General features: G+C 38.9%; 1 protein-coding gene and 1 long non-coding RNA gene across 5 annotated transcripts in view; both read left to right on the top strand.

The window, feature by feature from the left end:
- Positions 1–3768: 3768 nt before the first annotated feature.
- LOC131229663 (uncharacterized) overlaps positions 3769–27257 on the top strand; it is a 57176-nt gene continuing 33687 nt past the window's right edge. For 3 of the 4 annotated variants that reach the window (XM_058225654.1, XM_058225653.1, XM_058225652.1), the window contains exons 1-2: positions 3769–4097; positions 12027–12161. In XM_058225654.1, coding sequence (XP_058081637.1) covers positions 3861–4097; positions 12027–12161 — 372 coding nt within the window. In that variant the 5' untranslated portion in view covers positions 3769–3860. The remainder of the gene's footprint in view (positions 4098–12026; positions 12162–27257) is intronic. The other variant, XM_058225651.1, reaches the window with a different exon arrangement.
- On the top strand, positions 21734–26968 carry LOC131229664 (uncharacterized). Its single transcript, XR_009163525.1, has 3 exons — positions 21734–24948; positions 25034–25320; positions 25416–26968. It is a non-coding gene; the product is annotated as an uncharacterized LOC131229664 (long non-coding RNA).

The raw sequence follows: 27257 nt of genomic DNA, 5'->3' as shown, positions 1-27257 counted from the left end.
TCGACCTGTTGATTAGGTCACAAAGACCTTAATAAAGAGAAAAAAACAAATATAAGCTTGATTCAAAACTTTTATGGCCTCCAAGAGGCTTTTTAATGGTGGGCTTTCAATCACTACTATTTCCTACAATGTGGTCCACCTTAGATTTTGATCTGCCACAGTTTTTGGACTCATACCCTAAAAATGAGGATGACGCATGGATAAAACACATACATCATGGTGGCCATGGAGCACCATCTAGTCGTAGGTTGCTTATTAGCCTCAACAGGCAATCTATAACTTAGATACTCGAATTCAAAGTTAGGCCAAAAGCTAGCCTGGCCGGAAAGCCTAAGGGGCCAACCTAGCCCATTGGGACCCAGATTTACTACAAAAGCCTTTGGCATAAAGTTCCTGCGCCAGGGATGCTGGGTGGGGCCTAATGCAATGTATGTGAGAAATCCATTTTGTATATCCATTTTTCTAGCTCATTTTAGGACGTGCGACCAGATATGAGTTGAATACAAAACTCCAGTAGGTAACATGAGAGGGAAAATTGGGAAATGAAATTCTCACCATTAAAACTTTCCTAGACTCTGGGTTGTTTATATGCTATCCAAACTGTTTATAAAGCCATTCCCGATACAAAAGTTTTATGGCCATAACAATGCTTCAGCGGTGCTCATCGAATGACCACTGTTTCCTGTTGTGTGACTCAGTTAAGTGTTGGATACACCTCATTTTTTGCGCACGTCCTAAAACGAGCTCTTAAAAAGATGGATGGGGGTGGATTTCTCACAGACATCTCGATGGCCCCAGCCAGCATCTTTCCACAGCAACTTCACGCGAAATGCTTGTGATGGGTGGGGCCCATTGAGATGTTTGTGAAAAATCCACCCCATCCATCTGTTTTTAGAGCTCATTTTATACTAGTTGCAAAAAATGAGGTGTATCCAACACTTAACTGAGGCACACAAGAGGAAACAGTGGTCATTGGCATAGCATTGTTGAAGCATTCTTATAGCCATAAAACTTTTGTATCAGTCCATCTTTTTGGTGTTTTACTTCATCCCATTAGGAATGAACATATAAAATGGTTTCCACATCATATAAACAAAGGTGGAGCCCAGGAAAGTTTCAATGATATGCATTTATTTTCTCAAATTGTGTCCTCTGTCGCACGTCATAAGATGAACTCGAAAAACAGATGGACGGATTGGATTTCTCACATACATAGCATTGGTGCTTTCTCAGGAACTCCTGAGAAAGGCTTCCGCTTCACTTTAGCAGGAAATCCGCGTCCGGCGCGTTGACTGCTGTGGATTAGGAACTACCCTCGCCTGCTCCAGGACCACTAAAGGGCTACTGTGATGTATGAAATTTATTCAAACCGTTCATCCATTTGTACATATCATTCTAGAGTATGAAGCCAAAAATAAGGAATGTCTATTTTCCAAATGGACGTGAGAATTAAATTCCTACGGTTGAAAATTTCATGGAGACCACAAAAGTTTTGGATCGAGACTATATCTGTTTTTTATTTTTTATTTTTTATTCATCCAATTGTACATGACCATATAAACAGGTTGGATGCAAAATAATCAACACGGTGGACCCTAAGAAGGTTTCAATGTTGGGCATCCTTAGTACCTCTGCTTCCTGTGGTGTTGTCGACTTGACCCTTAGATTTGTCTTATTTTGGGTTCTTCTTTTTGGTTCAGCATTCTAAAATGATATGTAAATATGGATATATAGTGTGAATAAAACTTATAAATCACGGTGGCCCCTCAGTAGCCATCGGAGCCTCTGCCAGTCCCGAGCTCCAAGCAAGTGAGGGTAGTACCTAATCCGTGCGTTGCATTGACACTCGTATGAAGGCATTGACGCCTGTATGAAGACGCTCGCCAACTGGTGTTTCCCACCTGGATGAAGGTAAAACACATTTAACCTGGGCGCTAATTAGGTGTTACTCCTACCTTAGGGCCCACCTTGATGATGTGCAGGTGTTACTCAATCACCACAAGAAACACTGGTGATTGAGTGCCTCACCATTAAAAAATCCAAAGGGCCCATCCTAAGGTTGTTGTATTGTTTATTTACAATCAAAACTGTTGATAATTTCAAGAAGATATGGATGAATGGAAAACAGAAATATCATATAGATCCAAAACTTACGTATCCCATAAAATGTTTTTAATAGTTATTCAATAGTATTTCTATTGGTATGGTCCACCTGATATTTGAATCCTCTTATGCTTTATGATAACATTCTAAAATGAGAATGAGATATAAAAACATATGAACAGCAGGGGTATACAAAAAATACATCAAGTTGAGCCCATGCAGTTAGGTTAACACCCATTAAGCTGTTGACAGGTAACAGCTAGATTGAGTACCGAGTTACTTGTAACACATTTAATGGAAATCGGACTGAGTACCGAGTTACTCATAACACTCTCACTGTACAGAGTAAACTCTGTTGGACCCACCATGAATATATATGGTCCATCCGGACGTTGATTATCTAATGAACCTGACAGCATCTAGTCTCAAGTGATGTTACTACATTCCGTGGGCTCCACTGTGATGTATGTGTTGTATCCATGCTGTTTATATATTTGGAGAGATCATTTTAGGGCTTGAACCAAAGAATGAGACAGATCCAAAGCTCAAGTGGACCCCACCACATAAAAAAGTGGGGATTGAACATCTACCATTAAAAATGTCTTTGAGCCATGGAAGTTTTCAATCAAGCTGATATTTGTGTTTTCACTTATTCCATTTCTGTTTTAACTAATAAACAGGTTGGATCTCAAATAATCATTATGTTGGGCCGTAGGAAGGTCTCGATGGTGGGCGTCACTGTTCCTACTGTTTTTTGTTGGGATCCACTTAAACTTTGGATTTGCCTCATTTTTTTTTTAATGACCTAAAATGATCTCTCCAAATGGATGAATGGTGTGGATACAACAAATATATAATGGCGTGGCCAAAGAACATGGTCACGTCACTTCAATGGACGCCCTATTGTCGTGTTCGGTAGCTAATCTACGTCCAGTTTAGATGCCTTCCCTCCGTTTTTCTCATTCCAGGGTTTAGACCAAAATTAAAGCATATTCAAACCTCAAGTGGACCATATTATAGGAAACAGTGGTAATAATGATTTCCTCCCTTGAAACGTTGCTATACCCTACAGTTATTTTTGTTTGTCGTCCAACCTGCTCACGAGATAAAAAAAAACATGAATGCAGGGAAAACACAAATATAAGCTTATCCAAAACTTTCAGCGCTCAAGAATTTTTAAAGGTAAACATTCAATTCTAACTGTTTCCCATGGTGTGGTCCATTTGAGCTTTAGATTTACTTCATTTTTGGCATCGAAGCCCTAAAATTACTGGTAAAATGGATGGAAGGAGTGGATACAATAAATAAATCACGCGTACTGAGTTACTCAGTACGCAATTCGCTTCCCATTTAACCTTAATCCACAACTCGTGGACCCCACTAAGATTTCAACGCCAGCCGTTCAATTCTAACTCGATTGGTCCACTTTAGTCTTTGGATCTCTCTCGTGTTTGGGCTCATGTTCTAAATTGAGGTGACGAAGCAGATGGAGGGAGTGGATATAACACTACCATCGTGTTGGGCTCCACAGAGCGTTGGCTTACCGGTCATACCAGTTACCCGGTTTACAGGCAAGTCGCTTCCGAGTTTTACCCACTGCGATACGCTGTCTTGCGTATCAAAAACAGGCCCCAGGGGTGGATTTTCCTTGAATCTGTCTCTTTAAACCCTAAAACCCTAAAACCTTAGAATCTGTCTCTCTAGACCCTGGAATCTCTCTCTCTCTCTCTCTCTCTCTCTCTCTCTCTCTCTCTGTGATGGCGAAGAAGAAGATGGAATCCAACCCATCGAAGAAGAAGAAGAAGCAGAGCATGAAGAAGCTACTGTCTGCTTCCAATTCCATCGCCATGAAATCCAAAAACCCTCAGAAAGAGAAAGGTCAGAACAATCCCTTCGAGTCGATATGGTCCCGCCGCAAGTTCGACATCCTCGGCAAGAAGCGCAAAGGCGAGGAGCGTCGCATTGGCCTCGCCCGATCCCAAGCCATCGAAAAGGTACAATCTCTCTCTCTCTATCTCTCTCGATGTTATTGGTGTACGTACTCTGGTTTCCTTTTGGTGCAAATGGGGACCATCTTTCAGTGTTTCGGAGCTTTGGTCTGCTGGGTCTACACCGTTGATGGACCATATCTTGATAATCTCCTCGGTCGGATAGTCCTGACCATTGAATTTGTGGCTAGTGGATAGACAGTTAAGAATGGAAGTACAGCAAAGGTCCAGAGTAAAGGGCACGTTTTGATGGCTAGGATCTTCCAATGAGGGGGGGTTTTCTTTTTGTGGGCGTGCTTGTGCCCATCAAACCAGTCGCCTGGATAATTGAAACATGGGCACCACTTGTACCAGCTGAAACCCGGGCATACTGTATTTCCTGTTGGGAACTGCGGAAGCACCCAGAGTGGAATCAAGCAAACTACATGCAATCGCACAAAACAAACCCAAACAACAACAATCCGATTTTTACATGGAAAAACCCTTGTGGGAAAAAAACCACGGCACAAAGCTTCAAGTAATGCACCGTGAAAACAGAATTACAAAAGATAGATGATTTTTCTGATTCGAACAAGTCTCGAATCACCTTCAAACACTAGCCACGCACTTGAACCCTTAGGAACGTTTTAGAAAGCCCTAATACACCTTAATCTCACCCTAATCCTGATTAAACCCGATATATATACTATCACAACCGGAATAGGAAATAAATCACGCACTTACGCAATTATGTGCGCAACTTCTATGGGACCCTTGATGGCATCGGCATCCCTTGAAGACCCGTTGATGGCATCGAAGCTTTCTTCGATGCCATCGAGAAAACATCTAAAACAGTCTAGCAATCAACATGGATTTATTTTGATTTTTCCAATGGGATCGAGCATCTGTCGATGGCATCGACAGACCCGGTTACTAACAGATTTAAGACATCAGCAACAATCTCCACCATGTCTTCAATCTTCAATGTCCATAGCTACTTAGCTGTCATCATCTCTAATTTGCTTTTCATTTGCTTCTCGTGCACACTCCGTCCTTATTACGGTTTTGCCAAGCCTAGAGAAGTTGTATAGAACTTGAACTTCTTTGTGGAAACCACCTTCTTAAGCATGTTAGTTGAATTCACGGTTGTGTGGACTTTCTCTAGAATCACACCCCCTTCCTCAAGCACCTATCAAATAAAGTGACGACGCACGTCAATATGTTTAGTACGTGAGTGATAAATAGAATTTTTAACCAAATTGATCGCACTTTCGCTGTCACAATTAACCAGTATGACTTCTTGCTGAAGCCCCAATTGATTTATCATTCTCCTCAACCAAACACATTCCTTGAATGCTTCTGTCACTGTCATATACTCAGTTTTGGTTGTGGAAAGAGCCACCACAGATTGAAGCTTCAAAATTCAACTGATCGCTCCACCTGTTAACACAAATGAGTAACCAAAAAGTTGACATTTTATTTTCCACATTGCCTGCGTATTCTGAATCCACATAGCCTACTAATTCGTCCCCTAATTTTTTAAATGTTAAAACGTAGTCATTCGTACCTCAAATGTATTGAAAAAGCTATTTCACTGCCTCCCAGTGTTGCTTGTTAGGGTTAGACATATATCTGCTAACAACATCCACCGCATGTGAAATATCTAGTCTTGTATAGACCATTGTATACAATAAGTTGCTAACCGCACTCGAATAAGGCACTCGAGACATAACTTGCTTTTCTTCATCTGTTTCAGAACACTGTTTAGAAGAAATCTTAAAATGAGCCGCGTGGGGAACACTAACCAGCTTTGCCTTGTCCATCCCATCCTTCACCAATACCTTTTCAAGGTATTCCGCCTAATATAACCATAGCCTACTCATCTTCTTGTCTCTGTGTATGTTCATGCTGAGAACCCTCTTTGTAGCTCCCAGATCTTTCATCTCGAATGTCCCTGATAGCTGAGTCTTCAATATATCAATCTCAGACATGTTATGATTGATGATAAGCATGTCATCAATATACAGTACTAAGATAATGAACTTTCCATCACTCAGTGTCTTGTAATAGACATAATGATCATACTTACTCTTGATAAACCTCTGACTCATCATGAAATAAATAAATTTCTTGTATCATTGTCTAGGCGACTGTTTCAGGCTGTATAACGACCTCTTCAACATGCGAGCCTTGTTCTTTGCCCATTGTATTTTAAAATCGTCTGGTTGCTTCATGTAAATCTATTCTTCCAATTCACCATGCAGGAAAGTAGTCTTTATATTCATTTGTTCCAGCTCAAGATTGTATTGGGCAACTGATGCCAATATGAATCCGATAGATACTTGCTTCACCACGGGCGTGAATATCTTAGTGAAGTCAACCCCTTCTCTCTGAGCGTATCCCTTCGCTACCAGTCTTGCCTTATGCCTATCGTGTTTCTTATTGAAGATCCTCTTGCACCCAATCGTTTTACGATCGATGAGAAGTTCCACCAGCTCCCACATCTTATTCTTGTACAGAGAGTCAATTTCATCATGCATTGTTGCTTTCTACTTTTCGGCATCTACATCATCAAGAACCTCCTAAAAAGTAAACGGATTTCCCTTATTCGTAATGAGGGAAAATGTAACATTCAAGTCATCCCTGTATCTTACTGGTAACCTACGATCTCTTGGTGGATTCCTTCTCACAGGTGGTTGCTCCACTTGCTTCTGTACCTCTGTCTGCATTTCAGTATCAGCCCGTATCTCATCTCTGTCTATCTGAATGTCCATAATCAACTTTTCTGCTTCTGTGTTTATCCTTACAGAACAAGGATCCTTCGTCGAACCTAATGTCACAACTAAGGATAATTTTTCGCGTGACCTGGTCATATGGCCTGTACCATTTCACACCATTTCCATAGCCGGCAAAGACATACTTTTTAGCCCTTTGTTTCAACCTATCTCTTTAACTGACGGTATATGAGAGTAAGCATTGCAACCAAATACTCGCAGCTCCGAGTAGCCTACCTGCTGACCACTCCACACTTCATCTGGAATTTTACAATCAATAGCTGTATAAGGGGACTGATTCACCAAGTAACAAGCCATGTTAACGGCTTTAGGCTACATTTCCTTACCCAACCTAGCATTGCTCATCATGTATTGGGCCCTCTCCAAGAGTGTCCAATTCATTCACTCAGCCACACCATTCTGCTCAGGTGTGTGGTGCACTGTATAGTGCCTCACAATTCCTTCATCCTTACAAAACCGATTGAATTTCCCAGACTGTGTTGTGCCTTACGATTCCTTAATCCCCACAAAATCGATTGAATTTCCCAGAAGTGAATTCCTCACCGTTATTTGTCCTCAACACTTTCACCTTTCGCCCTGTTTGCTTTTCCACTATCACATTCCACTGCTTGAAGTTAGTAAAAACCTCGGATTTATTTTTCATAAAGTAGATTTACACCTTTCTGGAATAGTCGTCCCTCCACCAGAAACTACGGGCGACAGCCCACATGCATTAGAATGCACATAATCCATAATCCATTTACACACATGTTTTCCAGACTTAAAAGATAACCTTGACTGTTTATCATATATACGATGCTCGTATATACTAAAATCAATGCTTTTAAAGATTATAATTAAACAATGGTCAGAAAGTACTTTCATGCCCCGCTCGCTCATGTGGCCTAGGCTTGCATGCTACATACGTGTAGACGTGGAATCCACTACAGCTGCTGCAACTCTACTTGATGAAGTGCTTTCAATCAACTTGTAGAAGTTTTCATTTCTCCTTGCCTTCATGACTACGAGTGCCTCTTTTGAAACTTTAAGGACACGATCGAACCCAGTGAACTTGCACCCTAGTGCCTTGAGTGCATCCAGAGATATCAGACTCTTTATCAACTCAGGAACGTGTCTTACTTCGGTCAAGATACGCTCCATGCTATCAAACATCTTGATGTGCACCGATCTAACACCAACCACTTTATAGGCATTATCATTGCCCATAAATACCTGGCTACCATTGCATTCATTGTAACTGGTGAACCAACTCATATGAGGGGTCATGTGGTTCGAAGCCCCTGTATCCAAAATCCATTTTCCATTGAAGTTTCCGGATTTTGATTTAGTTAACACGTCACTACCATTTGTCTCTTCACTGGATTATGCTATGTTGGCCTCCCTAGAAGAAGTCTCTAGATTCTCTTTCCTTGACTTAGGATTCTTACAATAATTCTTCATGTGCCTTGTCATACCACAATTCCAATACTTCAACTTTCCTTTGCCTTTACTCTTGAATTTGGACCTTGATCGTGAAGATCCACTGCCTCGCTCATAATTCCTTCCCCTCATAACCAACGCATATGTAGAATTACTCACGTCACCGCTTTTTTTTTTTCCCTCATCGCCTTCGACTGAATGACTGAGATAACGGTCTCAACACTAATGGTCATTTTACTGGTGCATAAATAGTCTTTGAACGACTCATATGACACTGGAAGGGAGTTCAACAAAATATGTGCTTGGTCTTCATCTTTCATTGTCTCCTTCACATCCAATAGCTTGCAAACAAGTTTTTTGAAGTTACTAATATGGGTCTCAACGTCATCCCCCTCAGCTGTCCTCAGATTGAACAACTGTGCTTCGGATACAAACGATTTTCAACTTTTAAGAAATTTCTTCGCATGGATGTTCTCTAACTACCCTCATTTATCAATTGTAATTTTCTCTTTCATAACATTATAGAGGACCCGATCCATTAGACACAACTGAATAGATATATTAGCTTTCTTATACATGCTTCTATTGACATAGTTTCCGGTCGCTTTCCAAGGAGAGCTTCGTCCAATCCTTGCTGAACTGGGATATCGTTCATCTTAATCTTCCATGGTTCAAAATTGTTTTTACCAAAATACTTATCTACATCGAACTTCATGTTAGATGCTATTGATACCTTGCTTTTAGATTTGATTTGCTTCCCAACGTTAGATCTGATATCACTTGTTGGGAACTGTGAACGCACACAAAGCCAAATCAAGTAAAGTACACGCAATTGCACAAACAAACCCAAACAAGAACAATCCTATTTTTACGTGGAAAACCCTTTCGAGAAAAAACCAAGGCACAAAGTGACAAGTAATGCACTATGAAAACAGAATTACAAGAGATAGATGACCTTATTGATTCGAACAAGCCTCAAATCACCTTCAAACACTAGTTATGCCCTTGAACCCTTAGGAATGTTTTAAAAAGCCCTAATACCCCTCAATCTCACTTTAATCCCGATTACACCGGATATACACACACACACACACACACACACACACACACACACACACTATCATAACCAGAATATGAAACAAATCGCACACTTACACAATTCTACGCTCAACTTCGATGGCATCGACATCCTTCGAAGACTTGTTGACCGCCTTCGATGCCATCGAGAAAACATCTAAAACAATCTAGCAACCAATATGGATTTATTTTGGTTTTTCCGATGGGATCGAGCAATTTTCGATGGCATCGAGTGGTCTGCCAGTGGTCTGTCAATGGCATCGACAGACCTTGTTACTAACATATTTAAGACATCAACAATATTTCTTTGGGTTGATGGTCATGTAATATTCCTTGTTCCTCTTCGTTATTGTGGGAAAATGACAACTCAATCTAAACTAGGATTTCATCGATGGTAAAGAAAGAAAAAAAGAAGAAAAGAAAAAATAAAAACAAGGTTCCTTGTGTGCCAAGGGCCAATTATCAACTATTAAATAATTATTATATAAATTAATTTAATTAATTTAATCATTTGATTACTCAATTTTATAAAACATGACATCAGCGATGATGATCCAAAATAATGTCATTTTTTAGCATTTACAGAAGCTTTTTGAAAAGGAAAATATCATAAAAAATCCAACAAGACAATGGATAGGAAACCCTTAGGGGGCGTTTGGCGCATGGTATTAGATGGGATTAGGAGGGATAGAATTGCATTTTGTCCCACTGCAATTCCATCCAGCATTTCGAGAGGATGGGATTAGGTGGGATGGAATTGCATTTAGTCCGGTGGAATTGCATTTGGTCCCATGCAGGATTTCCATGGATTTTGAAATCCACTACACATGTGGGCCCCACATTGATGCATGTGTTTATCCATGCCGTCCATCCATATGCACCGTTTACACGTGACATTCTGGTTATGTATGTGTACAAGTGAGCGACATCTGTTGCGAATTTGGTCCTTTGATTACAATTCCATGGTCCACCAAACATGATTTTGATTACAATTCCATGGTCCACCAAACATGATTTTGATTACTCCAGTGTTTTCCGTAGCAAGAATTTTATCCCAAATATGGAATTGGATGGCTACAATGCCATGGTATTTCTAGACATGCAATCATTGAGCAATAACGATGTTAATCCCATCTAATACCATTCAATTCCACGAACCAAACACACCCTTAGCTAATGAATGAGCAATGGAATTGTCTTCCTCACAAACACCAAATATCAGGTGTTACATTGCTTTATCTTGAGCCCTTTGTCAACCATTATGGCCATCATCTCGCATGCCAATATTGGATCCCTAGATCATGACTGGGGTGTCTCAATGCTGATATTTACCGATATGTTGGTGATTATATTTCCAATTAAAACCCATGGTTGTTGATGTGTTCTACGAAAGTGTTTGATTTTGATTTAGTTTAGTTTGGGTTTCAAATTTATTCATGTCAAAATGATAGGAGATTAAGTTTGAAGTTTTGTCTAATACATCCACAATTTCTAATTGGGGTTGGTGCAATGGTTTTATCAAATGGTGCCCCCCTTTCCACACTGGTAACACACGATAGCATAAAGTTGTATTTTTGTCTTACCATAAAAAAAGAAAAGAAGGTTTTATTTATCAATCGTGATGTTTGCCAATGTCAATTCCCTGCACAAGCGAATTGTATAAGGTTCTGTTTGTTTTTCAAATTCCATAGTAAATAAGGTGTAAATAAATAATTATTATTTACCCTGGTATTTACCTTATACAGCTGCCTCTTGGTGCTGACTAGATGTTGAGAGAGCTCGTTCGGAAAGTTTTGCGCTCGAACCGAGGAAAGGAAGCTTTTTCCACTAAAATTTGTGGGGCCCACTGTTATGTATGTGTTTGAACCGTGCTCATAGGCAATAATAGGGCCTAGTGGATCAATCATTTGGTGGGTTTTTCGTTGTACTAGGTGCCATCCATGGCAATAAATGATTCCAATAACTGATATAGGCCACATATATGGTGGAGGGTACCACAGATTCCATGCCTTCGTTTCTTTATTTATAGGGTCAGCTCAGTTTTATTTGCCAGATCAGCCAAAATTGCCGTCCAGGATGATCCACTTTACATGGTTCCATCCCTAGATTCCTACAGTAATTGGGACTGTCAATGTGCAAAAATTGCACCTACCGGATGATTCTGACTGTCCAATTAACATGGCTTCTGCTTGGAGAATGTGTTCTGTTCACTGCTTTTATTTTTAACTGTCTGTTTTCAGCGAGACCAACCTCTTTACTTTTTAACTTTCTGTTTTTGCAAGTGCTGCTAGATCAACCAATCAACTAAGCAACCTGGCTTTGAGGCTAAAATCTTGCTTTGCCCTCTCCTGTGTAAAAATGACAATGGTGTGTGAGCTCCTTTGCCATTAGTAGGGTGGCTCATCTGATACCTTCTCTTGGGAATTCTCTCCCTCTGATGTACTTTCTTGTTCAGGGGCACTCTTGCATCTTCTTTTCTTCATTTCAATAGAAGTCACGCTATTCGCACAATTTGCCATCTTCCCCTTGGATGAATGGATCAGATCACTGAGGGTGGCCTGAGCAGTGGTCCATGGACTACCCTCTGTTTTTTTGTTTTTATAAATTGATTTTGTATATCCTTAGTTTTCATAAGCTAATTCGTCAATGCTTGTTACTGGAGCAGAGGAAAAAGACTCTATTGAAGGAATATGAGCAAAGTGGCAAGTCTTCAGTGTTCATAGATAAGCGAATTGGAGAACGAGATGATAATCTTGATGAGTTTGGGAAGGCCATCTTGCGATTTCAGCGTGAGCGGCAGGTATTTAATTCCATGCTCTGTTTTTTTTTTTTTTTCCGCATCATACTTTGTTCTGACTGTGGTTCTTTTCTTCAATACAAAAATGTTTCAACTGAAGTGACGTTGTTTGCACTTTTGATTTACCTATCCTTTGGATGCTTAAGGTGAAATATGGAATTTGCCGATGCTTACTGGATTTTAGATGCCTGTAGAGTTCCAAGTATTGACTTTTATTCTCAATATTAACCCATTGAGCAAAAAGTGTAATGCTTGGTTGATCCGGCCTGAAGCTGGGTGCCACCTTGAGGAAGTATTCATTGCTTTTTCTTATGAGAAAGCCAAAATCCAAGTCAGGTGGATAAACTTCTCTTTGCTTAGTGAAAAACCTTAACATGATTGGTTGTTGTTGGATGCACCCGGGTGGGATCTAGTGCTAGCAATAATTGATCATATTTTGTATTTTCCTACCCATCATGAAAATGCAATATAGCACTTAGTCCCACATATTTACCTGCCCTTTTTTGGTCCAAGAATCTTGGATTCAATTTACAAATGCCACTATTCTTTCATGACCAATTGTACAAGAATTCCAATGCAGAAAAATATGATTTTTTTTTTTTTTGAAAGATTAAAAAAGTTTTATTAACAGAAGAAGTGCCAAGGAGGTGCAAAAAACTATACAAAGGTTAGAAAGGACAAACTCTAAAAAGTTACAACAGTAAATTACAATTAACCCCCCCCCCCCCCTTAAAAAAAATAAAAAATCACAGACGTGACACAAACTTGTCATGCAATCAACAACTAGACCCGCCACCCTCAAGATCACCCAGCCCAAAATGTGGCTCGAACTTCGAAAGCACCTTCCATTTATCTCTTCCCATCAAGGTGTTCCGTAACGGTAACAGTGGCCATAACGGCCACCGCCGTGACCTTTACGATACGGGACATAATAGCTGTTACGACCTCATAACGGCTGTTTCGGTCTTTCTCTTTTCTTTTTTTTAAAAAAAAAAAATTATTGAAAAACCCCCCGAAAAACCTGTATCTGCCTCGTAATGTTGATTAAAAAGTATGAAAAACATGTATGTCTCATAATAGACCATTACGGGGCTATCATGGCTTTGATAGGGGATGTAGCGTGCTGTTAACGGCAATTACGAGTCATTTTTTTTCCATAACGGCTGTTACAGCCATTATGACCTTGTAACGTGTAATAGTTGCCACCGGTGCCTTTACGTAACAGCCTTTATAGCCTCGTAATGGCCTTTACGGCACACCATGCTTCCCATAAGCCTTATAGGTCAGCCAAGGTGTCCTGTATCCATTACGATTCGGCCGATATGTAACGGCAACGGCCGACACCGTTACGCGATACGGGGTCGAAACGGGCACCCTCCCGATTCTGTGACTGTAACGGCCGTTACGCACGTTACGGGCCATAACGGCCGTTACGGGCCTAGAAAATAGGGGAAAAAAAAACAGGAAAAAAAAAAAAACATACCTGGTTTTTTTCTCTGTTCTTCTTCTTCTCTTTCCTCTCCTTCTTTTTCCTCTTCTTCTTCTTCTCACCCTACTGCGGCTGCGGCCCGGGCCTCCTCTTCTTCTTCTCTCTCTCTCTCTCTCTCGCTCTCTCTCCCTCCCTCTTTTTCTTTTCGGTTTCCCTCTCTCCCGTTTTTTTCTTTTGAAATCGAAAGAGGATTGACTGGTGTACCACACACCAGTATAGCTGCTGTAGGTAGGTGTCATGTTAAGACGAGCACTGACACTCCTCGAGCTCTGAGTTGTACGAACGGTTCAAAGGAGATCAAAGTTACATGGGCTCCACAGTGATGTATTTATTATATCTACACCGTTCATCTATTTTTAAATATCATTTTAGAGCATTAGCCAAAAAATGAATCGTATCCAAAGATCGTCTGGACCACACCAAAAATAGCAGCGAAGATGATGATTTTCACCGTTAAAAAATTCGTAGGCCCACCATAACGTTTATTTTCTATCCAATCTGTTCAAAAGGTCAAAAAGACCTGAATGAAGAGGAAAAACAAATTTCATATTGATCCAAAAGTTCTATGTTCCCAAAAAGGGTTTCAATGGTAGACGTTCAATCCCCCACTACTTTTTGCAGTGCGGTCCGTGTTAAGCCTTAAGATGAGCTCGTCAAATGAATGGACGGTTTAGATATAACACATACCTCATGATCAGACCCACAGGACTGCGTACGAATTACGCAGGATGGACTGTGTACAAGTTACGCAGGCAGGCACATTTTAATAAAATGTACACGTGCCACATGGGCCCCACCGTGATGTATGTATTTTATCCATGCCATTCATCCATTTTGCCACATCATTTTAGGTTATGATTCAAAAAATTAGTAAGATCCAAATCTCAGGTGGACCACATCATAGGAAATAGTGGTTATAGAATGCTCACCATTAAAAATTTCTTAGGGTCCACTGTAATGTTTATTTTCCATCTAACCTGTTAATAGGGTCACATTGACGTGTTTGAAGGGAAAACACACATGTCAGCTTGATTTAAAACTTTTGTAGCCCCAATAAATTTTTAATGATAGTCGTTTAATTATTGTTGTTTCTTATGGTGCGGTCCACCTGAGCTTTGGATCTGCCTCATTTTTGGGCTCATGCCCTAAAATTATTTGGCAAAATGGATGGACGGTGTGGATATAACACATTCATCACGAGTGGGGTCCAAAAAACTTTGACACTCATGTGCTACACTTCACAATCCAAGTCCTACCTAATTCAGGCCCTTAAAAAATTGTACACGAGACATGTATTAACTTAAAATTTACCAATTAAATTATGGACTGTAATTGCTAACTCAAAATGCCAAAATCAAATTGTTTGAATAGTTTTAATTGTTAATTTGTGGACGCTTATTTTTTAAAATAGGGCCTTTTGATTTTATTTTTTTCATGATTCACTATCCAATAAATGTCCACCAATTCACAAGTGGGATAATGTCAATAAATTGCATGAATTTGAGGCTTATTTGGGGCATGGATTGGTCCTCCAAGTCAGCCCCAAATTGGCAACGTGATCCACCTGAATTTAATTTCATTTTTTAAAAGAACTATTGGGAGAAATGATATCAAATTGTTAAGTATATAAATTAGATATTTAGAAAATTAAATATATGAGTTTTGTAGTCAAATTCAGGTTATCTGGTTTATAAATTCATAAGACAGTCCGATACAACTTCTCACCAAAGAGTGGACCGTTACACTACTATAAACATGTTCCAATTTATAAATGAATGCATATTTGGAATGCTTAGAATATTCCGGATTTAATCCATATTTTTTTGGCAATAAAAAAAATTTGCACCGTTACGGGCCGTTACGCCTCCGTATTGCCGTTACACCCTCGTATCCGTATCGGTATCGGAGGGCACCGTTACACCAACCGATACAGATACGTGATACCTTGAGGTTAGCTGACAAGCAGAAAAATATGATTTGTTCTTGATTGCCAACTAATTCTATAGCCAACCGTTAATACCGATCAAATTTTTGGTGAAGGATAACTACCACTTTTAGCTGATTTTTGACGGTGATCAAATTTGTTCATATAGAGGGCCCATTATGTATGGGATGTACCTTGTTGGATTATCCAATATTAGTCGAGTTCTTGTTAAATGTGGACTATGGCTTGTAACTATTCGTTACATAACATGTGGAGTTATCATTAGTTGTGCACTATGGCTTGTAGCTATCCATTAAATAAAAGCAATAGGTTGCAATTGTGTTGCTAGGAAAAAAATCACTTAAGAACATGAACGCTCGATCACGAGGAAAACGACTCTGGTGGTTAAGGTTAAGGATGACAGTCCATGGAACTGGAAGCAAGTGATTGGGTGTAAATATGGTGTTTGAGCAAGGAGGTGGTACACTAGGGTCGTAACCATTATAGGGTTATGAAAAGCGGCATTCAAGGTTGGGAAGGACTTCTCTAAGGCAATATTTGGTGTACTTGGTGATGAACCATGTATGCTCTTTGGGGAGGAAATGTGGTGTGGCAATGAAGCGCCAAGTTGAGTATTTTCCCAGGTATCCCAAGTTGGGGTGTACACTATAGGGGATTAGGTGTTGTGGATGTTGGCATTTAAGAAGGATCTAGATCAAGGTATATCATCATCGTTTGAAAAAAAAGAAGTATACCAAAACTCTCATCTTGGAAGAGTAGTCTGCTATCCCTTGGCGGTAGATTAACCTTAATCAAGGGCTGTTTAGCTAACCTCCCCATATAATATGTCTATTTTCCAATGCCCGAAATCTATTATTTTGAGTATTGATAAACTCCGGAGGGACTTTTTTATGGCAAGGTGGTTCCCTTTTTGGTAAATTCCACCTGTTAAACTGGGAGAGGGTTTGCATCCCCTACTCTCAAGGGAGAGAAAACATCAAGGATATGGAGCTGGTTAATTCAATGCTTTTGGGAACGTGGGTGTGGAGGTTTTCTAAAGAGGATTCTGCTCTATAGAGAACCATTCTTGCTGCTAAACATGATCTCTTTCTCATGGGACGGTGGACTAAACCCTCTTCGCTGTATTGGTCCTCACACATTTGGAAAGGCATTAAACAAGTACCCCATCTGTTTTCAGCTGTATCAGATACTCAGTGAGGCATGGCAAAAGAGTTAGGTTTTGGTTGGACCCCTGGTCGGGGGGCCAACCTCTTATTTCTGAATTCCCGAATCTTGCCTCTGTCTATTCTAATATCAACGTTCCTGTGGCCCTGTGCTTCTCAGGTAAAGGTGTAGAAGGCCTTTGGTTGCCTCCTTTCAGGAGGAACTTACGGGACAGTGAGATTGCTAGACTAGTTTGTTGTCCTGCTTGTAGGGAATGTCCATTTCTCTGGAAGAAGAGGATTCCTTGCTGTGGAAGCTTAAAGGTTAGGGTGTTTCTCAGTCCATTCCTTCTACGGGTTTCTCTCTAGGCTGACAGTTTCGATGGATCTTTCTCCCTCCATATTTGTCTGGTCATATGGGGCTCCCCTGAAAGGTGGGGCCTTCGCATGGCCTGTCTGCAGAAAGTGAGTGTTCACAATTGATAATTTGCAGAGGGGAATGGTCCTTCCAAATACTTTTTGCTAAGAAGATGCAGAGACTGAATCATCTATTCCTCCACCATCTTTTCTCAACTATCATTTGGTTAGGGGTGCTAGCTCTCGTTAACGTTTCCTGGGCCATGCCTCCTTCCGTTGGAGCTCTGTTGGAGGCCTGATATGCGATGGATGGAGGGAAGATGGGCAGAAAAGGTTGGAGGCTGATCTTTCTTGTATCTTTCTGGGTCATATGGGGAGAGAAACAACTGTTGTTTCTGCAACTGAAGTCTTATCTATGGTTAGTGTTCTCAGTAGAGTGCTTCTTCTTTTCCGGGAATGGGCTCCCAGAGTCTTGTACTTTTTTGGGACTTATGACCTCTCTATCGCCTCTAGTCGACTGTTGTTGCTTGTATTGTATTTTTTTCCGGTAGTTTCGTTTTTTGCTCTTAGGTTTTTTGTTGTTTCCTTTTTTCTTTTTCTTTCTTTCTTTCTTTCTTTCTTTCTTTCTTTTTTTTTTGGTGAAGCGACAACATAATTATATTAAGAAAAAAGGATTACAAAAGAGGGATTTGACCCGCTGAGATAGCGGGCCAAAGCACCTAAGAAAACGAAAACAAATTACAATTGCTGATATGCAGAACATTGGAGGCCCACTCCACAATAAGAAAGTAGACTCTTTTGACTAAATACCCTACTGCGTGAGATTCTCCTTTGAAGCATCACCCATTTGTTGTTTCCTTTTTTGTTTTGTTGTTTTGTAGCTTTTAGGTTAGTTTCCCTTATTGGTTCCCTTTCCTTGTTTTTCTTTGTCCTTTGGCCTTTAGTAATATTGCACCTTAAGAAAAAAAGATATACCAAAATGATTACGATATGGGCATAACAACCACTACATATTGGTAACAACTATAACCGTTAAGCGATACGAGGGTGAAGTGGGGCAAGGTGGAATTTTTGGAGCATAATGCCATCGGTATTTTAAATATCGACGATATCAGCCCATATATCCCACAATATATCTTGTATCCCACCAGTGTGATACGAAATGCACAAGTAGTGCGATATATCCCACATGTTCGATCTGGTGAGCATTTTCGAATTTCGATCCTTTTATTTTCTGTAAATCATGTTAAATTAGTGTCAAATTGTTATAAATCCATGATTTTTCACATTTTGCATGAAAAATCATGGATTGAGAGCTTTGATTTCGAGATTAGGAGGAAATGGGCCGGGTTACGAAAAATTGGAAAAAAAATAAATCAGAAGTTCCCAATTTCTCGCAAATTGTTTGCAATCTTTGTGTCCAAACATCAAATCAAACATGTATGTAACCTAATCTAGTGATTCTTCTTTTAATTTTGAATGTATTGCTTGTATTTCCACATGTCTTCTTACATTTATAAATTATATGAATAAACATTGAATATACTTGCATCAATTCAGTTAGACAACGCATAGATTAGGACCCCATACAAAGAAAACCTATCATGTGTACTTGTTTTTTGTAATGTTTTGATTTATAAGTGTGTATTGATGTCTTTTTTAACAATCACCAAAGTTTCATTGAAAAATTCAACCAATTTCGTAATGTTTTCCCATGTTTCCAACAATAACGATACATTACACGATACAAACGATATGTCCCATGCGATAACTGATACATATCCGTATCCCAAGAACGCGATATGTAACACGATACCGATATTTCGAACACTGATGGCCATTACGGTTAACGTAATAGTCACCTAAGGCCATTAAGAAAATGGAAAAAATATTTACTTGCCTCTTTTCTTCTTCTTCTCTTTCCTCTTCCACTTTGTTGCTGCGACCAGTGTTCGAAATATCGGTATCGCGCTATGTATCGCACCCTTGGGATACAGATAGGTATCGGTTATCGCACGGGATATATCGTTTGTATTGCATAATTTATCGCACTTTTTGGGAAACATGGGGAAACATTGGAAAAATGGTTGAATTTTTTAATGAAACTTCAGGGATTGTTAAAAAAGACCTTAATACACACTTTTAAACAATAACATCTCAAAAAAAAGGTGCACATAATAAGTTTCCTTTATATAGGGTCCTAAGCTATGCGATGTTTAACTCAACTAATGTAAATATATTTAAATTGAATGCATGGCATTTATAAATGTATCAAAGACATGTATAAAAACACAACCAATTCATTGAGATCATCTCCTGAAATGATCTTTCAAAATTGTTGGACGGTGTAGATTTAAGACAAATACATCACCCTAAGTCTTCACCTAGATTTCATGCAAAAGCCTTGGCAGAAGTTCGTGTGTTGGGAACCTAGGTGGGCTCACCGTGATGTTTGTGAGAAATCCACTCCGTCCATACATTTTATGAACTTATTTTAGGACATCAAACCAAAAATGAGCCAGATTCAATGCTCAAGTGGGCTGAAAAATGGAGGATTGAACGTTCACAGTTGAAATATTCGTGGGGCCACGAAAGTTTTGAATTTGGTTAGTATGTGTTTTCAGTTCATCCCAGTAGGAATGATATTATGAATAGTATGGATGGCATGTAAACATCACTGTCAACCCCAAGAAGGTTTTAACGGTAGAAATTTCCCTACCCGCCTTTTCCTTTAGTGCGGCCCACTTGAGTCTTGGATCCCGTTCACTTTTTGTTTGAAGTCATAAAATGAGCTAACAAAATGGATGGACAAAGTGGATTTCTCACAAACATCATGGTGGGCCCCACCTATGTTTCTTGCTAAAGGCTTTGGCAGGAAAGCCACGTGGGAGTCTCACCTAATCCCTCCCGTGTGGACGGAAGCGGTTGGCTGGTGCGTTGACGTCACCAAGTTATGTGGGTCTCATCATAAGGTATGTGTTAGATCCAAACCGTCTGTCCATTTGGCGAGCTAGTCATATGGCTTGAATCGAAAAATAAGGGAGATCGAATTATCAAGTGGACCACACTGCAAAATGTAATAGGGGATTTAATGTCTACCATTGAAACCATTTTGGGGTCACAAAAGTTTTGGATTAATATGATATTTTTTTTCCCTCTTCATCCAGATATGTGTGACCTTATGAATAGATTGGATGGAAAATAAACATTATGGTCGACCCTACAAATGTTTTAATGGTGAGAATCATTGTCCCACTTCTATTTATGGTGTGGTTCACTTGAGCTTTGGATATGACTCATTTTTTGAGTTTATGATCTAAAATGATCTCTCCAAATAGATGAACGGGGTTGATATAATAAATACATTATTGTGTGGCCCATGTAACATTGATCTCCTTTGAACCATTGGTACAACTTGGAATGTCAGCGCTCGTCTTTGCACCACACGTAACCACACATTGAGTAAACTTTGTGGGGTCCACTGTGACTTATATATATTTTATCCACTTCTTTCATTCATTTTATCAGATAATTTTAGGGCTTGAGCCCAAAATTTAAGTATATCCAAATCTCAAATGGACCACACCACAGAAAACAGTATGAATTGAACATATACCATTGAAAAATTCACGAGGGCCACATAAGTTTTGGATCAAGATTATATTTATTTTTTACAATCATCCATGTGTTTTTGATCTTATGAACAGCTTGGATGACAAATAAACATCACTGTGGGGCCTAGCAAGGTTTCAACGGGGGAAATCATTATTCCCATTGTTTCCTAGGGTATGGTCCACTTGAGCTTGGGATATGCTTCAATTTTGGGTTCAACCCCTTAAATGAGATGGAAAAAAGATTGGACGGCGTGTATAAACCACATACATTTGCAGTGGCTCCACTGAGTTTTCTCAATACAATAAGAGCGTACCGGACTTGGTACGAAATCCAATTTCGACATAGGGCGGAAGCCATTTTCGAAGAAAAGGAGGGTTTCGGACCTTCTGGAACCCTAAAATCCCCGAATCCTTCTCAATCAAACCCAACTTTCAAAATTTTTTACAGATTTTTCGCTAAAATCTCCGTTGATGTATCTCTGATTACGTAATCTTCATTTCCAGGTACCGAAATCCCCTTTTTCCTTTTAACAAAAAAAAAATAAAATCTTGATAATATCGAAGAAAATCCTGCCATAACGTACGATATATTGTGCGATACAAATATTTTTTCTTTTTTTAAAACTTCCTGCTGGTTTCGTGTGGGTTTCGTGTCGCTGGCCAGCGATACCAATAATATCGGCCGATAGTATTGATATTACGAACACTGGCTGCGACTTCTTCTTCTTCTTCTATGATTTGTATCGTATGACCATATGATAAAAATTGTATGGTCGAATCTCATTTTGAAGTGAATCGTACAATTCAGATCGGAATCGTATGATTTGATAACCTATGCAGAAAACTAGCGGCGTCCGATTTTAAAAATTGATTTATTTTCTTTTTTTTTTTTGCAATTCTTTTTAGGGTTTTCTGTTCTAAAAGGTTTTTAGGCTCCACTTTCATTAGAAAAAAAAAATATTTCGCAACTTTTGAGAGATTTTGGGGGCTTATGGAGCTTGTGGGCCATGGGAAACCTAGAGAAAGAAATCAACATATCTTTTTGTCACTCAATGAAATCGAACACTGCTTGTTGCACTTGATTTCTACATTAAAGTAGGTAAGAATACGTGTAAAATATTCAGTTATTCATTTCTATTTTATTTCTTTCATATATTGGTGAAAATATGGGTTTTTTTCGGAAAAGAAAATTAAAATATTTTGATTTTTTCCATTTTTCCCCCAGTTTTTTGCAATTCTTTTATAGGGCTTTTGTGTTTAAAAGTTATTTATGCCTCACGTTATAATGTCACTTCTTTTCTTTCTTTCGAAAGACAGTGGTAAGATTTGGAGTTTATGTGGGCCTAAATAGTTTTTTTTCAAGAGTTTTCTCATTTATTTCAAAATTTCACAAGTTTTCTCACTTTTAATCAATTTATAATCTTCTATGTTTGTTTGGGGTCTAAATAGTTTTTTTTTTCTTCTTAATATGTAGGCTTGTCACTTGTATGTTGCTGACTTGCCGTGTTGTTTCATTTTGAGTATTGAAGATGGGAAAGAAATCGAAGACCAAGGACAATGATCTTACGTGTAATTATTGTTTAAAGATGGATGAGAACAATAATCTCTATCTAAGATGCAGTTTTTTTGGGAATGCACATTGGGGAGGTGTGTTTTGAATGAAATATCACCTACCTCGAATGAAGAAGAATGTAACGGCATGTCTCCAAGTAGGTGATGATGATGCAGGGACATGTGACGGCCTAACCATATATGCATGTATAATCAGGTTGAAGATATTCAAATAATAAAATTAATCAACTAAATGTTTTCAATCGAGGGGATTAAACAAATCTCAACACAGAGATGAAATCATTCTGTCAGGATCATGCCCCTAAGCATAAAATCACGTAAACGATTAAAAAGGGAGGACCTGGGGATATAAGGATATCCCAAATCTAGCATAAGACAATCCACAGTTACGTTTGGATCCGATTCTCCTGACTAGCCATCCCTCTTGTCCATTAAAATCAAAAGGGAATATCCAAAGAGGAACAAAAGAGATGAAGAAGAGATGAGTTCAAGATTGAAGTAAGTCTAGGGCCCCAAAGAAAAGAAGATAATTGATTCTTACCTTTTCATGTACCTCGAAGATATAGAAAGAAAGAAAATTTGAAATCAGGATGGAATCCTCAACACCCAAGGGCCAATCTTAAAATCCTAATCTCTTTGGTAAAAAAGGAAGAAAACATACAAATTCTCATTCATTCAATAATAAAATAGGGTTTCTCACAGTGTATATGTAAGTCACGGAAAAAACAAAAAGTGTACTAAAACCTCTAATAACAAGGAAAAGAACAAAAAGATGTCTAAAACTAAAACACCCACGCGACAGGGTGTGAAATCTGCCCCATGGGTCCGCGATTAATGTGCAGTCATGCTGCTCTTGCGCTCATAGCACGTCAGAAAGTGGGTTTGATGGACCCGGCGTCCATCCGCATCAACTCCTTTGCTCTGGTACTCTGTCGATGACGCCTTCTCCTCTGGTACACTCTAAGGGTGCACCAATAATGTCCGCATCAGATGAGGTAGCAGAAAAATTCAAGAATTTATTGGATGGTAATGTTAGTGAGAAGAAACAACAAGAAGAGATGACATATGATGTTGGAAGGGTTCCTATCATTGATGATTTGATAAAATGGGCGGTGGAAAAAGAAAAAGAACAATGGAAGATTTTATGAGAGTGTGGGCCAAAAGAAACACAAAAAGCCTCTCTAAACAAAATCTGCAAGAAGGGAGATAGAGACAACGTGTGCCTATCTATTTTGTGTTTTCTATATGCGAATGTTATACCATTTAACCTTGTAAAGAGCCCATTCTTCACACCAATGATGGAAGGTTGCTAGATTTGGGCCGAGATTGAAGATTCCGTCGTATTAAGAAGGAATAAATTTTTGAAGATGGAGGTTGAGTCAATAAAGAAATCTATTGATGTTTATAAGAAGGAATGGGGGAAGATCGGATGCATGAGTATGTCAGATGTGTGGATCAATGGAGTGAATCAGTTGATTACTAATTTTTTGGTTAATAGTTTGAATGGTACTGTATTTTTGAGATCTGTAGATACGTCGGATATTTCAAAAAATGCAGATAATTTGTTGGGCTTACTCAAGTCAATTATTGATAAAGTGGGCAAAGAGAACGTTGTACATGTAGTTACAGATAGTGCATCCGCCTATGTGAATGCGGGTAAGATGTTAATGGAAAAGAGAAAGATATTGTTTTGGTCTCCATATGCGGCCCATTGCATAGACTTAATGTTTGCAGACATTGGAAAATTGCAAGTTCATTCAGAGACTGTGGTGAAAGCAATGGCTATAACAATCTATATTCACAAACATTGTTAGGTCTTGCATTTGACGAGGAAGCATGCACAGGGGGAGTCGACTTGACCGGCCGTAACATGGTTTGCTATGTGTCACTTGACTTTAAAAAGCATTCATAAAAATAGAATTGGCTTGGGGTTGAGGTCGATGTTTACCTCAAAAGAATGGGAAGGTAGCAGCTTCTCCAAAACCACAAAGGGGAAGCATGTTTAAGACATAGTTTTGGCCGATGTAGATTTTTAGTCATCTATCAAGTTTTGCTAGAAGATCACTTTCCCATTGATCAAGGTGCTACGGCTAGTTGATTCAGATGAGAGGCTGACCATGGGATATATTTATGAAGCGATGGATTAAGTGAAAGAAGCTATAGAAAAAAAACTTGGGAGAGGTGAAGAAATAATATTCGGCTATATGGGAAATCATAGACCATTGGTGGAATCTTCAATTGCATAGGCCCTTACATGCCGCGACTTATTTCTTAAATATAGATTTCAGTATAACGACAATTTTCATCCAGATTTAGAGATTAAAACCGGCCGGTATAGCTATATTTAAAGAATGGTCCCTGATTCAAGGCAGATGGTCATTATTGATGAGCAAATGGATTAATTCAAAAAGGCCCATGGGTTATTTGGAAGAGAAATGACAAAATTAACTAGAACGACAAAGCAACCGGATAATTTTACTTAAAATTGTTTTACTTCTTTGAGTTTGATTGTGTGCCTATTGTTTATATAATTATATATGATTGTGTTTTAGGTTTATAGTGGGAGAGTTACGGAGACGAGTGTTAAGAATTGCAAAAGTTGGCTATTCGTATTTTAAGTTTGACATGTAGTGCTGCTAGTTGTGAGCGCAACTGGGGCACTTTTGAGCAGGTGAGACATTATTGAATTCATTAATCAACTTATGAATTCACCATGTAGTGCCAAGCCTTATATTATTACATTCATTGTCTTGTAGATACATTTAAAGAACAGAAATAGACTCGAGCAATAGAGATTGAATGCGCTTGTCTTCGTAAAATATAATCTCCAGCTTGAAATCCGTCATGCAAAGAGAGAGGACCAATGGGCTTGATCCTATATGCTTATCAGACATGGAATCTGATGATGAATGGATCACGAAGAGAGAGGATCCTGCACTTCCTACAGATAACACCTGGATGGACATAGGTGAATGCTTTGTCGGAGGATTGGAGGATGTGCAAGGTGTAGGCGAAGCCACATCAAGACCAGATGGGCAATGTGGTATGACTCGTATTCTTATTGTTTGGTCTTATAGTCTTATAAGTATTAATTAGTAGTCTTATATTATAATGAATTTCACAACAACTATTTTGTAGGTTCTAGAAAACTTGCTATTAGAAGCAAAGCGAAGGGAAAAGCGGAAGTGGTAGAAGAGGAGAAAGATGAGTTTATTTCGACATCAAATTCTACAGATGAAGATGATGTTGGCCTCATTGGTGATGACTGATGAGGAGGATGATGATGATGGTGCAGCTGATGAAGAATAGATTTGTTTGGACTTTTTATTTCCTTTTTGAATTATAGAAACAATTAAACAAGTGAATAGAGAATACATATACATTGTACATGTAAATAGGGATGGAGAAAATGTTATTTTTTGAATCATATCGAAAACTTACATGTACATGGGATGGGAAAAGGAGTTTTTTTTTTGAACTTGATTATGATTGATGACATGATGATACAAGTACAACACATTGACATTTAATCAGTGATATATCTTTTTGTTTTTTTGCATATTCATGACAAAATGGATGATTGTTGTGTTTTTTTATTTTATTTATTTTATTTTTTATTTTTTTATATACAATTTTTCTATTTTTATGACATGTTTTATGAAAATCTGAAAAGTTCTTGCGATTTACAATACGATATGATAACGATTATGAAAACATTGCACATGGCATGTATTAACTCACATTAACCAATTAAATTATGGACCCATTGTTGCAAGTCACAATCCCATTAAAAAAAATTGAACAATTTTAATCGTTGATTTGCAGGCACTTGTTTTTTGAAATAGGACCATTGAATATTTTTCTTTCGTCACTGTTCAATAATTGTCCATCGATCTGGGGCCAATTACATCAGTGGGATGAGTTCCAATAGATGGCATGAATTTGAGGCTGATTTGGGTCATTGAGTGGCCCCCCTAATCAGCCCCAAATCGGTGGTACTATTCATCTAAATTTAATTTCAAATGTTTCTTAAAATTTATTGGGGAAATGCTGCCAAATGGTTAGGGATATGCATTAGTGGAATGGGTGCCATATTTTGCATGATTTTAGGGCCAATTTGGGGGCATTTGAGTGGCCCCCCAAATCAGCGACACTATTCATCTGAAGTTAATTTTATTTTTTTGCTTGTAATTACTTGGGAGGAGTGATGTCAAATGCTTAGGGATATGCATGAGTGGGATGAATGCTATATATTACATGAATTTTGGGGCATTCGAATGGCCCCCTAAATTGGCAACATTTATTCATTCAAATTTAATTTCAATTTATTTTTTAGTGTTCGTCCCACTCAATAACAAGCGCTAATCTTAGGTTGTCAAGTTCATAAATTCATCAGACAGCCCCGATGAAACACTCTCACCAAGGAGTGGATAGTTATCCAACCATAAACATGTTCCAAACAAGAAATGAATACATATTTGGAATTTTCTGGATATTTTTCCAGATTTTTTTGGGGTAAAAAACCCGACCACATTACACTCTCATATCAGCCAATACGGCTGATACCCACGTCGGTAATGATGGTGGCCAATATGACCATCGTTACTGATACGAAATACCTTGATCTAGATGATGAAGATATTGTGGAAATCCTTATCATGTGGAAAATTTGAATAAGGTGAAAATCAAGGCTAGGGAATGGGATGAATGGAAGTGACAGCAAAGGATGATTTTTCTTAGTGGAGTTGTTCTATTCACATATTCTAGAGGGATCCACGAGCATGTAGAGTAGGGTGCAACTTGGGCGGGTTGGGTTGAGGGTGACCTAGAGCCTAACTTAACCTCAAGAGGATCCTACCCGCAACTCGACCTAACTCGAATTCCAAACCGAGGTGCCCACTCGAAACCAACCTAAGTCCTATATTCTCAACCTAAATTGACTCAACCTGACCTGACCCCACCCTATCTACCCCAACCTGA

This window comes from Magnolia sinica, chromosome 16 (genome assembly GCF_029962835.1).
Source record: "Magnolia sinica isolate HGM2019 chromosome 16, MsV1, whole genome shotgun sequence".
Taxonomy (NCBI): Eukaryota; Viridiplantae; Streptophyta; class Magnoliopsida; order Magnoliales; family Magnoliaceae; genus Magnolia; species Magnolia sinica.
The sequence above is the reverse complement of the archived record's forward strand: the minus strand, read 5'-3'. Positions and strand labels throughout refer to the sequence as shown.